Below are 16,175 nucleotides of genomic sequence, written 5' to 3' on the forward strand. Positions count from 1 at the left end.
ATCTGTAGTCCCCTGGGGGGTGGTACCAGTGCTGCCGTGGAGTGCCTCCTGCTGCTCTCGCCGTGTGCCTTTGTACCACAGCATTTACTGTTGCGTCTTATAAAATACGTTTTCACAGAAGTGCGGCTCACTCCCGAACGGCTGAGCGTTGGTGTGCAGCGGGTCTGCCCTGGAGCTGGCTGGGACCAGTGCAGGGTGGTCCCCAGCAGCCTTCCACAGCAGTCACCGCTGCTGCCCCCATCCTGCCACCAAAACCTCGCCATTTATACCCAATACAGACAGGCACTTGTAAAACACACAAATGATAAAATTATTTGGTTTTATTTAAATAAGAAAAAAAAATTAAGGCTAAAAGTAATACTGCAGGGTTAAGTCTGTGAGATTTCACTTACGTAAGCATGGTCAATCTCTGGCTGAGAACCACCCTCAGCAGAACATAACTGGAGCTTTCAAACAGTTACAACTATTTACCCTTACTATGAGGATACTCTGTAATTACAACATGAAAAAAAATCTGTGTGCTCATAGAAGCTGTAAAGTTTCTACAGTAATTATTTTTATCATGGCGTTCTAATCCAGTTGTCATCCTCTCCAAAATACGCTTTTCTTTTCCTCCTGCTGGTTGTGGGATTGCACAGCACACCTGTTAGTCATTTAGCAAAGATGCACACTCTGGCCAGTGAAGTAAGACACCATGTTTCTTTCTTACATAATCACTTTTTTTAATGTTTTAGTTAATCACCTCCTTCAGTTTCAAAAGAAAAAAAAAAAGGCATTGCGGACAGTCAGTAAGAACTCTGCATTTATCATTTTACTTTCACTCAAATTTTAACATTTTGAATAATTCTTTGACCCAATAAAGGTACTGTGTCAACTGGTGGGGGAAGGAGAGTATTCTGCCATTTTGTGTGATGAGTGGAAACTCTAGAGGAACTTAGTAAATGCAAGATCAACGCTTCTGGAAAATTATACTTTACAGGTTTCCTACACAACATACTACAGCCCTTGCTGAGCACTGCCTTCTCCAACTGCATTGACAATTCCTGTGTAAAATCCACTTCCACTCCAAAATCAGGTGTTTTGCTATCCCACCTGTTGCTTTAAGTGCTACTCAAGAGCAGGTAGATCATGCATTTAAACAGAGGTGCAATACCAATTCCCACATTGTTTTTCATTAGAAATCAGAAGAAATTAATTTATTTAGGTCCCTCATTTCTCCCTTCACTTATTCCAGCAAGGCTCTTCCACAAGACTTTTTTTCCCCCAACACCTGGCATGCAGGCAGATGTACAAAACCAATAGGAATTGTCAAAATTGATTAACCAGCTTTGTCATCTTACTCTTTCCATTCTGTCTGCTGTTTAATGTAATTAAGTAATTTGAAAGGGCCTTTGGGGATGGCAGAAAAGCCTGTGGTTTTTCCATGTCTTGGTGATGTTTCATCTTTGACAGATGATCAAAAAAGCACAGGCCCCTGTATTGGCTACACTCACCCTGAGCTAATCCCTCTCAAAAGAAAAGCTGCAACGCAAGTGTTAAAATAATTTATTATTTCCTCTGCTTGGATACTTTATCCATGCACGTTCCAACAGGAATGCAAGGTGAGTAGCTTTAAATTACTATTTCCCTAGCCCCACTGTGAAAGCTGCTGAGATGGTAGGTCAAATCCCGTCATTAAAGAAAGGCTGGCAAAACCAAAAGAAAGCACAGGCTCCTTCACAAGACAATATTCCTTTTGTTGCATCTTCCTTTTTTTCCAGAATTAGGACTTGTCTCCTCTGTTTAACTCCGAACACAGGTAGTGCGCACCTTTTGGGTTTGGGAGAGTTTTCACGTACGATTCTGAAGACTGTAACAAAGTTCTATCTGTTTTTACGTTTCTCTTTTTTGTTTCTGGTGTTTACAGCTCCGTTTACAGCTGGTGCTTGTGTTGCTTTTGCATGTCCTGTGGCTTTTAGGTGTTCAAACAGTTTATTTCGGGATGGAAACGCACAGTTGCAGGTTACACAGTGGATGGGAACTTCATTCTACAATGAGGGAAAAATCAAAATGCTTCACATTCGTATGGAACACGTAATAAATATAATACACTAATTTGTTGTACGCAGTTTCTCTTAGGCAATGAAATGTGAATAAGCTGTTTGTTTCTATCACAGGTATTCCATTACTGATAAACAATGAAATATCTATATAAAAACAAAAAAATCACAAATATGACTTCTTGACATTTTAAGGAGTACTAAGTAGAATCAGTAACAAGAATAGAAGCCTTGCAAATCTAATTCAAGATAAAGAATACATTTGATCTCACCTGACTAAAAAAGACTACACACTCACTGCTTTGGGCTCTGAGATTTAGTGAATTTAACACGTCTTAGGTGTGGTTATTACAAGATTTAGCTCTTTCTGGGAAGCATCAGTATTGGGAAAGATGCAAATTAATTTATTTGGTTTGAACTGCCTTGCGTACAGAGCTTTAGCTACTCTCTTAGAACTGAAATTTAGTCCTGCTCTTCTCTATGAGGACAAGAGCTGATGTTCCAGTCTCCTAGCTTCTAATAAAATCACAGGGATAGAAATACCTGCATTATTAAAAAATAAGCAAAAAAATGAAACAGAATTTGTGGACTGGAGATGTTGGTGATCAAACAACCAACCTTGCTTGTAATAACACGACCACTGGCTTTTAAACAGCATACGTAATTTGACATACCGTTGTTGGGTGCTCTGAAGATGCCTTAGCAGACTTTTTTGCATCCTTGGCTTTTTTCCCTTTAGGCTTGGTACTGCTGATAAGCAAAGAGAAAACAAGATCAGTGCAGAGGAACATTCAACACTTAAGAGCTTCTGATGGTTTTCAGTCATCAATGTCTCTGCTGCTTCTCCCTGTTCTCCTTTCACACAACACAATGCAAGTGCTTCCAGCAAAAAAAAAAATAAAGCTATTTGATTTATATGGTCAACTGTGGATCTCAAGATTCAGCAGATGATACATCTGCTACTGGTAAGTGACGTGGCAGGGATCTGCAGTCAAATGCCATTTCCAAAGTAGGTCCTAACACTCCTTGTTTAGCATCATATTTATTCAACTCTGATTTAGTGGAGTGGCGCCCAGTTCACACCAGTGAGTAAATCTAGGCTTGTTTGACAGTATCAAACGCGACACACAGTGACACAGTAACTGCAATATTGCAAATCGCCGCACCTTTTCGCTTCAGTTTTTGCTTCATCCACTTGGCCAACATCTTCTGTAGCGCTTGCGTCCTCTGACGCAGCATGTCCTTGGCCATCATTTACCAGCTCCTCTGCTGAGCTGCTGTCCTTGTCCACACAAGGCACCTCCTTTTGCTCAACTGTTTCTTCATCAGCACTTTTATCAAGAGAGTCCTCGTACGTCTGTCCAAACAGAAAAAATGCAAGTTAAGTACTTTAAGTTCATTAGTGATTATGTTTATAGCATTATACCTCGTTTACCTCAAACATGGGTGGGTGAGGAGAACACAGAGCCATGGACCCGCTTAATTTAACTGTGTGTTTTCAGTGAGATTGTAAGAGGTAAAACCTTAGTTCTCCTGTTTTGAAAGATGAGGCCACCAGTGATGAAGGGAAGAAACACCAATAAAACAGCCTCTGAAACTACGGAAGAGGAGAATGAAGGTAGCTTTTAATTACACACAGTGCTCATTCTGTTCGGGCTACCATTTCATCTCATAACATAGTGGCTTTGCTTATAACTTTGCAAAATGTTAATTATTTAGACTAAAGTTTTCTGTGCCAGACACCTGCGTTAGGACGCTTAAGCCAAAGTTACTGAGGTGACTGAAGCTAGACAGACACACTGTATTTTCCCTCCCTAACATTAGAAACACTGGCAGCCTTTTCCACATACCAGAAGACAGAGCAGACTCAGTACATGCAGTTTGGCAAAAGATCAACCCCTGAGCATGTCTGAAGCAAAACAGCTCAGCTCCCAAAAGCAGGATAATGAATTTGACCTGATTAATGCAACGCTATTAACCTCTGGTATCTTTTCCAGAGTCTCCACTACCTGAAAAAACTTGGCCAATCTCTCTACCTTCAGGAAAAGAACACAAACACCATAGTGATTCCCTGCACTCCATAAAGCTTGGTGGAGGATGGAGGTTACATTTCCAGAAGAATCTCCCTACACAAGATTCCACGATTTCACGCTATGCGAGAGTGGCTCCTGCTGTCCAGGCTCCAGAAGACCTCGTGAACAAACTGATGGACGAGAGACACAGTGCCTATATGCAACCTACACGGTGAGAACAAGACCTTCTGATCTCAAACTGAGGAGGCAAGAGTTGAACAGGAGCCTGATGGCCTGCACGGAAACAAGGTCAAGCCGATACTGACTTGGACTATGCAATACCAGCCAAAGAGAAGCGAGAAAAATTCAGTTGCTTGAAAGTCTCAGGGAAGTTTCTTGAAGATGAGAGATGGTGTGGGAGAGGGCAGAGAAGGTGAACACATAGTAGGAGGCTAGAGGGGTTAGGCTGGGGGAAGACATGACCATCTTGGGAATGGAGAGAGGAGGCAGGACCTGATACAGAGAGCTCACAGGGACAGGGCTAGGATTGAGGCAGAAAGTAAAGAGGTTAGACTTGAAAAGGACTGAGCTTGCGGAAGGCAGAAGAGTTTGCTCACTACAGCACTGCTGCCACTCAAGCCTGGAACAGCTTGCAGGTCTTGAATTTCACCCTGCTGCTGTCAGCACACATCTGTGCTACCATGCACAGGCTCAGATCGTGGAGTACAACAGCTTGGTGTTACTCGTGTTTGCAATTCAACTGGAAGGTGGAACGGATGTGTTCGTACCAACAACTACAGTGTCAGTAGGATGCCACTAATGGGTTACTTCCCCCCTCCACCAAATTAGAGATTAACAAACAATACATTACACCAACTCTAGCAACCAAAGCAGAAAACGACCACCAAACAATTGAGCTGCTAATGCACTAAGGCCATTGCTGGTCTTTCTGATCAATTCCTTGCATTCTCCCTATCTGCCTGTTTCCATCTGTTTTCCTTACACTTCAGACTGTAGCCTTTTTAGAGCCAGCACCACATTTATTAGGATCTGCACAAACAGAACAAAGTGAGATCTATGCAACTATTATCATAAAATATGATCATAATAAATGTAAAAAAAATTATTTTGCAGTCAGATAAGAATTAGAAGTATCCGAAAACAGTCTTCAAATTCTGTAGAACTTCAAGTTCTTTTGTATTTTTCAGGATAAAAAAAAGTTAAGTTAGGAGATAACAAAACTGGGTTGTAAAGTTCCCTGAATATCATTATATGGCTACATACCATCATTGTTTTCTGTTTCTTCCTCTGCTTCTTTGAGAGTCTGTAAAGATAAGAATTGAAAATTACCTCTTGTCAAGAAAAGAAAAAAAAAAAAAAAACCAAACTAGTACAATTTCTAAAAAGGTCCCAAGTTATATTTTTGCTATCCTCTTAACATGCTATTAGCGAGAGAGTAGCCACAAACAGAAAATTACTCATGCCTGAAATGAAAACAACAGTTCTCCTAAACTACTCATTGCATTTAGTAAAACATTTATTCTGCTCAGACTGAACTTGAAGATACTAGTGAGATAGTTGGTATGGTTTGGCTATTCAAAAAATGAAGCTGTACAACTTACTTCGTCAATTCTGATTTTCAGCACACTCATGCCAGCATCCAACTGACAAAAAGTACCAAAAAAGTACCACATCAATAAACACTGGCCCTCTGCAAGTTTCCGTTTGAAAAATAACAACCACTACTTTTCCTTAACATGTAACTTTAAGAAGCAGAGAAAATATGACACTATTATCCTACAACATTTGAATCCAGTGCTAATGCATGCATTTTACTTGAACTCTGATGCTAAGAAATATTTTAAATTGCACAGTACTGAGAGTTCCAACACAACTATAAATCATCAGAAGCTCCCTCTGAGGGCCTCCAAGACTTATTTAATCATTAGTCACAATAAAATTAAAGCCAATTTAAAGTACTTCTGCTTGGGAATGTCTTCTGTTTCTTCCTCCTCTTTGGTATGTATTCCATTTGCATCATCCAAGGACACAGGGAATTTCCCTTCTTCTTCTTCCAGTTGCTGTCGTAACAGCGCTACCATCTCTCGATGCTTCTTTGATTTTTCATGATTCTTCATGCTGTGAAGACCAGCAGATCGTTACTGCAGGTAGCTCTGTACAAACATTGTTATATTTACATCTAAATTAATAACAGGCCCATTATCCATCACTACTAAGTATGGAAAATTCTGCCCTGACGTCTCCACTGGAAAGACGACACTGACCATTATGTGAAATCAAAAAGCCTGCAAAATGCATTTTTAAAAAACTTAAGACCCAACGCCCCCACCCCCAAGTCCCCAACCACAAGCACTTACGCTTTCTCAGTTTTTAACAATTTGTCACAAGCAGGGCAGTACAGACCATCAACAAATTCAGCTTCTTCAGTCTCATCATTCAGTTTGTCTGAAGAGATCAGTGGGGATCAGAGAGACAAAGTCAGATGAGCAATTCTTGAGGAAGCTGCTCTTAAAGCCCCAGCAGATACAACACTGACATTCAGCTTCTTTAGTATTACTGACACACAGAGAGATCAAGACCGTCTCACCAAATCATACATTAGCATAAATTGACAGCTGTAGCTCGATGTCTTCTCATGTTCAATGGAAAACACCAGAGAGGGCCAGACTTGAGGCTGGCACACCTCGGCTGGAGGCAGGGAGTTCCACTACAGTCAGAACTGTGAATCTGGGGCTTTAAGTGCAGCAAGCCAATACTCAGGCTGACGACTCACTATAGATCACCCTCCCACACCCCATACCTTCGATGCCTTTTGTCTCCTGTTCTTCTAATGCATCTTCATCATCTGACCCATCTCCAAATTCTTTTTCGTATTGTGCTTCCATCTCTTGCAACTCTCTCTCCAGATCTGACATAGTTATCCAGCTCTGCTCTTTATACTGCTCAGCAAGCCTTTAAGTAGAATAACACAGTAACTTCTACATTGCAGCCATGAGACGGGAATTACAGAAACAGTATTATTTAAAAGATAACTTGTTCTTCTCTGGTATTTTAGGAGGAAAGTCCTGAACATACTACAATGGAGCAAACAATTGTCTGTAGGGCCTGGAAATCTGAGCAGTTAATTTGTGATGTCAATGGGCACATCTATGCTGAAACTAAAGAGGTATTAACGTAGGTGGGTCCTGCTTGAATTTCAGGCAGGAAATGCTGTACAGCATGGTCAATATCAAGCTGATGGCAGGAAAGTCAGCTCAGTCCTCAAAGCAGTACAGCTGTTTTACCTGCTGCAAGATCCAAACCCACAAACAGTACAGGACCACAAAAGCCACAAGCCCATTACTCCTTGACTCTGCGCTATGGGAGTGTACCAGCTCAGTTTTCCAAATTTAAGTGTGGTCAAAGTTATCAATCAGTGCACCACAGTACAGCTGAATTTTGCTCCAGCTGACTCCAGCACTCAGAATTATCAAACCATTTGTCATAACATCAAGCATAACTCTGCTTTGCTCTCCCTTTAGGGAAAAATATATATATATATATATATATATATATATATATAAAAATAAATAAATTGTACATAATATATTCCATATATATTCTAACTATTATTATACAATTTTAATCAATATGCAATTATTTTGCAAGTGCACTCTTATTAAGAATTTAAGCCCCTTCCTCCCATTTGCAAGCAAAAATCTCTCCTAGTTGGAAGAATAAATTGTGCTTACACTCTTCCTTCTACTTAATTTCGGGAAAAATAAAAGCATCAGAAAAATGCATGTAGTCCAATGAAAGGGTCCTTTCTGAAGAGCTGAAAGGAAAGGCAAAACTAAGTTCATTCGTCCCACTTTCTTTTTAGCAGGTACAGTTCCAAGGCAGATGAAGCTGATCTAAGTCCAGGTTGTCATAGTCCTGTTCTCCCTCATTCCAAAACACACATTCTATTTTCTTTAGAGGAACAATGATAACTAGTAAATCTTACTTCCCCGGCTAAGTAAAAGCACACTGGATTCTGTGCTACTACAGCCAGTTACCTGCAGCACACAGATGACTATTCCCTGGTCACCTTAGAGCTCTACATGTCAGTACAATGCAGAGACACTCAAGTTTTAAAAAGCTCAGACTTAAGACCAAAACTAATACAGAAAATTTTCAAGGATGTTTAAAAGAGCAAGTGGAGCTACTATTAGAATCTAACTCTATATTGTATCCTCATAGATAGTTTCTCCAAGTTTAAAAGAAAAGATTTGTTCCACATTTACATACTTGGCTTGTTTGAGCTTCTGCTGCCTCCGGAATTCCTCTGCTTTCCTAGTTTTTTCTGCATTTTGTTCTTCTACAAGTTTTCTGTGAGCCTGTACTCTTTTATCCCTTTTACGAATAAAGGCTACTAGCTGACGGACCAGTTCATTCCTCTCTTTCCTTGCTTTATCTCTTGTTTTCTTGTTCTCTTTTTCCATAGCTCGTTTCTCCCAGCGGTTTGAGGCTTGTCGTGTGTCATATTCTTCTTTCCAAGCAAAGTGTTTCTGAGTACAGAAACTCTGCCAATATGCATAGAAAGGGTGGACTACCTGTAAGAAAAAAAATATAAACAAGTCACTTGTTTGGGGGGGACAAAAACCATACCAAATAATTCAGGACTTGTTTTGTGTCTTCTGTACAGGCCACAGTTTTCCCTCAGAGTGTAAATAAATCACATGAAGGTTTAGAGAAACCTCTAATATCATCCGTAAAATGTCAAACCATGCCAAATCAATAAGCTTGTCTAAACTACTCCAAACTGCAACTTCTAAAAAATATCCCCTTGCAGGACTGGATCATGCTGACAATAGTGCCCAGCTACTTAGCTGTGCTGTACTTTTCCTGTCAAACTGAAAAGCACAATCAGAATCAGATACGCTGTCCGCAAGCAGGCACATGCACATATTACCTAAGAACCACCACACTAAATTACACCAAAGGTCAGCCATACATTTCCAACAGCAGCCAACAACCAGCACAAAAAGAGCAATAAAACACATGTACATAATGCTATTTCTTCCCTGTATATTCTCTCTGCTTCCAGAGCAGGACAGAAATTAATAGCCCTTGATGGATTTTTCTTTCATGAATTTGTTTAATATTTCTTTTATTAACCCATGTAAATTGTTGGCGTATACAACAGCACGGAGCCATGACTTACACAGTTTCACGAGGGGCTCTGTGAAGATGCACTTACTCTTGTTTTGCTAGCAAATTACATGACTGCAGGTTAAAATGATGCCCTCTAGCTCTCACTTTGAAAGAAACAGTAAATGATCTTTCCTTATTCTCCTTCCTTTTACTATTCATGAGTAAATGCTGGATTAATAAAATGGCATTTTTTTGTTTTGCTCTCTATTCCTCTCCAAATAGTTACAAACCTTCTGCATTTTGTATATTCAGGAAACGAGATATGCCTAAACTCCCTTCTGACATTACTTGACCCATTAAGCTGCCATTTTATGACTTACTCGTACATGCACTACCATTTATATTTTGGAATACCTCATAGAAGTACTTAACCTATATCTCTTCTTCTAGTATTTCCTTTTCTCCTCTTTCTGCCATGGGTATTCACATGGACTACAACTATCAACACCTCAACACTAATTTCGAATGGCCTGTCTACATGCAAAGGTTCACGGCTGTGGCCTCTGGCAGGTAAGTCACTACAGTTTTTCTCTGCTGTCACAATAACCAATAAATGTTCATATTTAATCCAAATACCTAAGTGAGATTAGACTCCCTATCTCAGACTTCTGCTTCAGAAGGGGCTATCTTCTGTGCAAAAGGATGCACGGCCATCAACTGATGACAGGGATCATCCTCCCCTTCACCAGCTGTACGAGCTAAGACTTTCCTCCTCCTCCTCAGCAGCTACGTGAAATACAAGCACATCTCTGGCATTCTCCAGAAGACTGTACAGCAGCTCTTGCTGAACTCTCAAGTGGATTTTGTTTTTCCTACTACTTATACTTGGAGCTGATCACTTTTGTTTCTGCATCTAATTGACCTACAAGTTTTCTCTTTCCATGAAGTCTTCCGAAGTCACAGACTTCAGAACATCTTCCCTGGCTGCCTGGCATTGATCGAGCTGCCTCTCAGGCTTCTTGTGAATTAACACAGCAGATTGAACCAGAAAGCATTCACATCACAGATTTTGAGGCCTCTGTTAGAGTTTTTGTAGCTCCTTTCTAAAACTCTTTTCCCACGATACTCCCACTGAGTAGAAAAGTGGGCACTGCAACGCTGGAATCCTCTGACAGCTTTCTCTGAATATAAGATAACAGGGACAATGACTTTCCCATTTAACTGAGGCTATTTCCCATAAAGTACCTCTATGGATCCCTTAAAAAAAAGGAAAAAAGAAAAAAAAGTTAAGTATTCTGCTTCCAGAACAGCATGAACAAGGCAGATGTCAAAGCATGCTGGTGCTAGAATTTCAGCCATTTTTGCAATTATTAATTGACAGCTTAAAAGCTATTTTGGGTCTATAATCATATCTATTCCATGGCCTCAAAACAAGCAGTTTCCAAAAGATGTTTCAAGATAACTCCATTAAAAGATGGATTTTAGCAGTTTCACAGACACTAAATATGCTCTCCCTGGGAAAGATTTCTATTTGTTAAGCCATCCTGTAATCTTACCTGACAAACATGCATTCTGACAATTCTTAGTTTGATTTGTAATTTAGTTTCCAACGCCAGCCAAGTTCTTTATCACTGAAGTTACTTATTTTTAAGGTATGTATCAATTTAAATTTCATAGATAATTAGTCATAGGGTACAATTCTACTAGAAGTGATGGGGAGAAGTAGCAGACTAGGAGCAACATTTGAGTACACTGATACTGTGCAGTTATTCACTGGGCAAAGTGCTATTACTTTACTATTTAATTTCAACACAGGAATACTGGTAACCTTAAAAAAAAAAATGTAAGCCTGACAGAATACAACAAACAGTTGGCAAACCAGACGACAAGAATTCAAGTGTCCCCCACACATTTTCTTTTCTTGCTTCCCAAAGGAAAGCACACAATATTTTGGAAATTAAATCTTAATACAAAATAATTGTAGATGACAACAGTATCATAGCGGGAGCTCACATTGCAGGTCAACCACCACATCTCCCATTTTCTAAAGGCTGTGTTATGCAGTAAGTGCTATGCAGTTTTTCTAAATGAGGCAAGACACTAAATGTTATTTTAAAAAAAAATTATCTCAATATCCTTTTCTGTAATGTAAGTTGCATTAAAACACTGGTAAACTATTCTCATCAGGAAGCAAAGAGAACATATGTTCTTTTGTTTTACAGGCCTTGCACTACACTGAAGTTTCATTGGCATAATAGATAGTTAGCCCTGTGATGTGTTTGACTGACAACTTACCCTAAAAGCCTGGCTAATAATATAGCCCAACAGGAAATACCAAATTTAATTCACCTAAATATTATGAATCAGAATGCAAGCACTTCCTTTATAGTAATGGTCTGTAGTAGTAGAAAAGACAGCAGATACATGGTTTTGTATTCACCTCAGAGATCAGCAGGAGCCTTTCCTTTGATTTCAGCATGGTACAAAGTAATGATTTAAACTGTGTTACTTTCGGTCCAGATTTACACTTGCTCTTACCGTATCGTAGTCGCTTTGGGAATATCCAAACATAGGGAACTCTTCAGTATCTTCCTGGGTCATATATTCCATCTCTTCTTTTGCAATCTTTTCGAAAACTTGTCGATAGACTGTAAAGAATCCCTGAAAAAACAAAAAATCTGACTCATTTTGCATGGCTCAATAACAGATGTACAAATGCTCAGCTACAGTAGTGTATTTTAGAGAAATATTACAATTCTGCAACAGCAACTCAAAATCAGGGAAAAGGCCTTCTAAGCACTTGTTCTAGATACTAAGACCTTTCTGCTTAACAAAGTTCCCTTTCTCTCGCATTTCCTTCATGTAGTCTCTGTCTCTCCCACACAACAAGCGCCTGTATTCAAATCTAAACTGAAAAATAAGTTTCAGCATGCTGGAGATGTTTAGTATCTTGTTACACAGGATCAAGTTCTGAGGAAGTTCCAAATATAAAATTCACTATTAAGTATCCTATCTCTTTTTAAATTAAGACGTTACTAACTCACTTTAGTACAGTAACACAAAGACAGATAAGGATTTTCTCTGGCAGAGGTTTTTCTAATCACCTGGAGCTTTTTAAGTTCTGATGAGTATCTTAAAATACAACAGGGAATTCATTTTATGAAGCACACTTTCCCCAAGGACTGCTGTTATATTGCTATTTTTAGCTTGAAGCATTCTCGCTTGTTAAAGCTATTTCTGAATAAACAGATGGTATTGCAAAGCATTGGAATGCTTCACTATATAACGTAAATAAATAATATACACACACTCTGTAGTTGTATGGTATAGCTGGAAATCATGACTAAGTAATCGTTGGACAATAAGCAAGAATTAAAGCTTCCCTAAGCGTCCAGCATAAGTTTTGTCTTAGAAAGATTTGTGTAAGCATTATTACTACCTGTGCACAGCAATTCCACACATATCTTCTCAAGATGAAGCAAATGCCAACACTTTTCATGAAATTTAAATGGATTCATTAAAGATTAACTAATTCATTACCTTTTCATCATCTCCATATCCAGAGTAACAGCTAACAGTGAAGTAGTGCAGCAGATCTAAACTATCATCTTGATAGTTGCCATCAACTCTTCCTTTCAGCAGAGCTTCCCTGTGAGTATCATACCTAGCAAAAATTCACAGTGTCAAGGATGCAGAGACACAGAACACTCCCTGGTGCAAGTAAGCTAACACAGTACACCTATCGCCTCAATATATATCGCCCAGCACCTGGAATTTGTGTCTCATATCCAAAGTCTTCAGAGAGAAAAAAAAAGACAGGGTCAGTAAGTATTCTCTCTTGACCTTTAGTTTACTTACTATTACTTTATCTGCAGTATCTATAAGCAGCAATTTCTTAAGGGGCAGCTAGCAGACACATTTGAGCAAGATGCTTCAATAAGCTTTCAGAAATGGGTAGGACATTATTTAAATCATCCAGTACGTACACACACACACAAAACCCCAAATCATACATTAGCACATAAAAATTGAAAAATGGTACTTTCCTTTCAAGAAGGACAAACTTAAGTACAGGTGGTTTTGGCTGCATAATCTGGTAGATGCCTCAGCCCGTTTGCAAAACAAGTTACACACAACATTTAAAGTAGCAATCTCTTAAAAAGAGATGTGTGTGCGTATTCAAATGAGGACTGTTACACGATGCTACGTATGTCATTAAGGCTCACCATCTGCAGCAATCAATAGCTTACCAGACACCTGCATGCACTCAGTCTGGTGCTGGCTCTTCCCCCCTAAGGCAGGGAGGACCGTGACCCGAGCGGTGCCTGCGCTGAGGTGTGAGCTGCCTCCTGCTCTGGGAGGGAGGAAGAGAGGCCAGCAGTGCTGCGTCCCCAGAGCCCCCTCTGCGCCCAGAAGGCGTGGGTGCGCAGCCGTGCCTCACTGCATGGCGCTCAGCCCTTCCACAGCCTGAAGCAAAGGGGACGCTCCTGCCACAGAGGCCCGCGCTGACTTGCGGCAAGGCCCAGCGAGAAGCAAATTCAAAGTCCTGGCTGAGACGGAATTAGAAGAAGTCATGTCCAGGCCGCTACCAGATAAACGCTGCTCACCAGGCTCTTTCCTGGGGGTCACTGAGAACGTCATACGCTGCCTGGATTAACTTGAACTGCTCTGCTGCTTCCTCCGCGTTCTCTAGGTTTTTATCTGCAAGACAATTTAATGAAATTGTCAACGATTCCACGCACGACGGCAGCGGCCGCCACGCCGGCCTCAGAAACCCGAGGCAGGAACGCCAAGCCGCCAGTGCCACCGAGGGCGCCGCCACGGGCACCGACCCGCCGCCGCCCGGGCGCTGCCTGCCGGCCCCGCTCCCCGCAGGCCCCCGCCGGCACCACCGGCGAGGCACCGACCGCCGCCGCCTGCGAGGAAAAGGGGCTCCCCCGCCGCCGCCGCGGACGCGGGCCCTCGGGGCCAAGCCAGGGGGAGGCAGGCCGAGCCCTCTCCTCGGGCCTGCGGCCGGGCCGGGCCCGCCGAGGCCGGGCGTCGCGGCCGTACCCGGGTGCCAGCGCAGCGCCAGCCGGCGGTACGCCCGCTTCAGCTCCTCCTCGCCGGCGTCGCGCTTCACCCCCAGCACCTCGTAGTGACACTTCATGGCGGCGGGGTGGCGGCTCCGCGTGTGGGGAAGCGCCGGCCGGCCGGCGGCGCGGCCAGGGCGGCGGGCGGAGGCGGGGCCGGCGGCGGCGCAGCCATCAGCAGCCCGGGCCGCCGCCGCCGCCACCGCCCCCCGCCAGGAGGAGCTGGGCGGGCGGGAGGCGGGGCGGGCCTCGCCGCGGGGAAGGCGGGAGCCGGGCCGCCGCGGAGGGGGGGGGGCGGAAGGGCCCTGCCGCCACCAGAGGCCTGCAGCCCCGGGCCGGGCCGGGCTACCGCCCGCCCTGCGTCCGCCGGCTGGCTGGGGGCGGTGGGAGAAAGGCGGGGGGGCTGCTGTCCCCACCCGTGCTGCCGGGTTTGGGTCTGACAGCCCCCCGCTGTCAAAGAGCCGAACGCCTTGGGCGAGAATTTCTGCCAATGTGGAGGACCTCAGGTACAGCCAATGCAGCTGCCATGGCTCAGGCGATCAGTGTGAACTTTTTTGCTTTTTTGGCACCTGTGCTCCTCAGAGATCTCAGGTTTGGCCCCAGCCACCTTTTTCTCTAGATCAGACGTGTACCAGTTGGCACTGCTTGAACCGAGCTTTGGATGAGACAACGAGATCTGGGGTTTGGGTTGATGGCAAGTTGAATACAAGTCAACAGTGTGCCCTGGCAGCCAAAAGGGCCAACCGCGTCATAGGATCGTAGAGTCGTTTAGGTTGGAAAAGACCTTTAAGGTCATCAGGTCCAACCGTTAACCAAGCACTGCCAAGTCCACCACTAAACCATGTCCCTAAGCATCACATCTACAGTGCTTTTAAATACCCCCAGGGATGGGGACTCAACCACTTACCTGGGCAGCCTGGTCCAGTGCCTGACTGCCCTTTCAGTGAAGACGTTTTTCCTAATATCCAACCTAAACCTCCCCTGGCGCAGCTTGAGGCCGTTTCCTCTCATCCTAACGCTTGTTACTTGGGAGAAGAGACCGAGACCCACCTCGCTACAGCCTCCTGTCAGGTAGTTGTAGAGAGCGATAAGGTCTCCCCTCAGCCTCCTCTTCTCCAGGTTAAACAACTCCAGCTCCCTCAGCTGCTCCTCACCAGACTTGTGCTCTAAATTGTGTCCTGGGGTGCACCAAGCACAGCACAGCTAGCTGGACAAGGGAGGTGATTGTCCCACTCCACCCTGTGCTGGTGTGGCCCCACCTCAAGTGCTGTGTGCAGTTTTGGGCGCCTCAGTGTAAGAAGGACATCAAACTATTGGAGTGTGTGCAGAGTAGGGTGACCAAGATGGTGAAAGGCCTCAAGGGCAAGAGTCAGGAGGAGCAGCTGAGGTCACTTGGCTTGTTCAGCCTGGAGAAGGGTGAGGGGTGCTCTCACGGCAGCCTGCACCTTCCTCACGGGGGGCAGCGGAGGGGTGGTGCTGATCTCCCCTCTCTGGGGACCAGCGACAGGACACGAGGAGATGGAATGAAGCTGCATGAGGGGAAGGTCAGGTTGGACATTAGGAAAGGTTCTTCACTGAGAGGGTGGTCGGTCCCTGGAACAGGTTCCCAGGGAAGTGGTCACGGCACCAAGCCTGCCAGAGCTCAAGGAACGTCTGGATGATGCTCTGAGTCATACGGTTTAGTTTTAGGCAGCCCGGCAAGGAGCAAGGAGTTGGGCTTGATGATACTTATGGGTCCCTTCCAGCTCAAGATATTCTGTGATTCTATGTATTAGACTACACGAACTGAGCAGATGCCTGTATTCACCAGTCTTTCCCCATCAGATGGCACGCAGGCCAGCTCGTTACAGAGCTAACACTGGATTTCCCTTGCCCTACCAAGTGCGATAAAATTTAGCACTTAACAGGTCAGTGTC

The 16,175-nt window shown here is 43.3% G+C and overlaps 1 protein-coding gene across 2 annotated transcripts; it reads right to left on the bottom strand.

Annotated features, from left to right (window-relative positions):
* Nucleotides 1-305: 305 nt before the first annotated feature.
* On the bottom strand, nucleotides 306-14,459 carry DNAJC21 (DnaJ heat shock protein family (Hsp40) member C21). 2 transcript variants are annotated; one of them, XM_087773269.1, is made up of 12 exons: nucleotides 14,240-14,459; nucleotides 13,795-13,888; nucleotides 12,728-12,851; nucleotides 11,726-11,848; nucleotides 8,342-8,646; nucleotides 6,873-7,024; nucleotides 6,430-6,517; nucleotides 6,032-6,190; nucleotides 5,336-5,375; nucleotides 3,206-3,396; nucleotides 2,714-2,786; nucleotides 306-2,027 (listed from the first exon to the last, which is right to left on the bottom strand). In XM_087773269.1, the coding sequence occupies exons 1-12, from the start codon at nucleotides 14,334-14,336 to the stop codon at nucleotides 1,863-1,865; spliced, it is 1,611 nt and encodes a 536-aa protein (XP_087629395.1). In that variant the 5' UTR covers nucleotides 14,337-14,459; the 3' UTR covers nucleotides 306-1,862. The 2 variants fall into 2 exon arrangements, with proteins under 2 accessions (XP_087629395.1, XP_087629394.1); XM_087773268.1 differs by having other exon boundaries at nucleotides 2,714-2,789.
* Nucleotides 14,460-16,175: the final 1,716 nt, after the last annotated feature.

Source organism: Nipponia nippon, unplaced genomic scaffold (assembly GCF_047370975.1).
Source record: "Nipponia nippon isolate SJK-2023a ecotype South Korea unplaced genomic scaffold, ASM4737097v1 scaffold_39, whole genome shotgun sequence".
NCBI lineage: Eukaryota > Metazoa > Chordata > Aves > Pelecaniformes > Threskiornithidae > Nipponia > Nipponia nippon.

Coding starts and splice junctions, on each gene's coding strand:
- DNAJC21 (XM_087773268.1), bottom strand. CDS start 14,336: ATGAAGTGTCACTACGAGGTGCTGGGGGTGAAGCGCGACGCCGGCGAG. Junction 3,397..5,335: donor AGAAACAGAAAACAATGATG/GTATGTAGCCAT, acceptor CTGTTTGGACAG/ACGTACGAGGACTCTCTTGA. Junction 2,028..2,713: donor CTTCAGAGCACCCAACAACG/GTATGTCAAATT, acceptor CCCTCATTGTAG/AATGAAGTTCCCATCCACTG.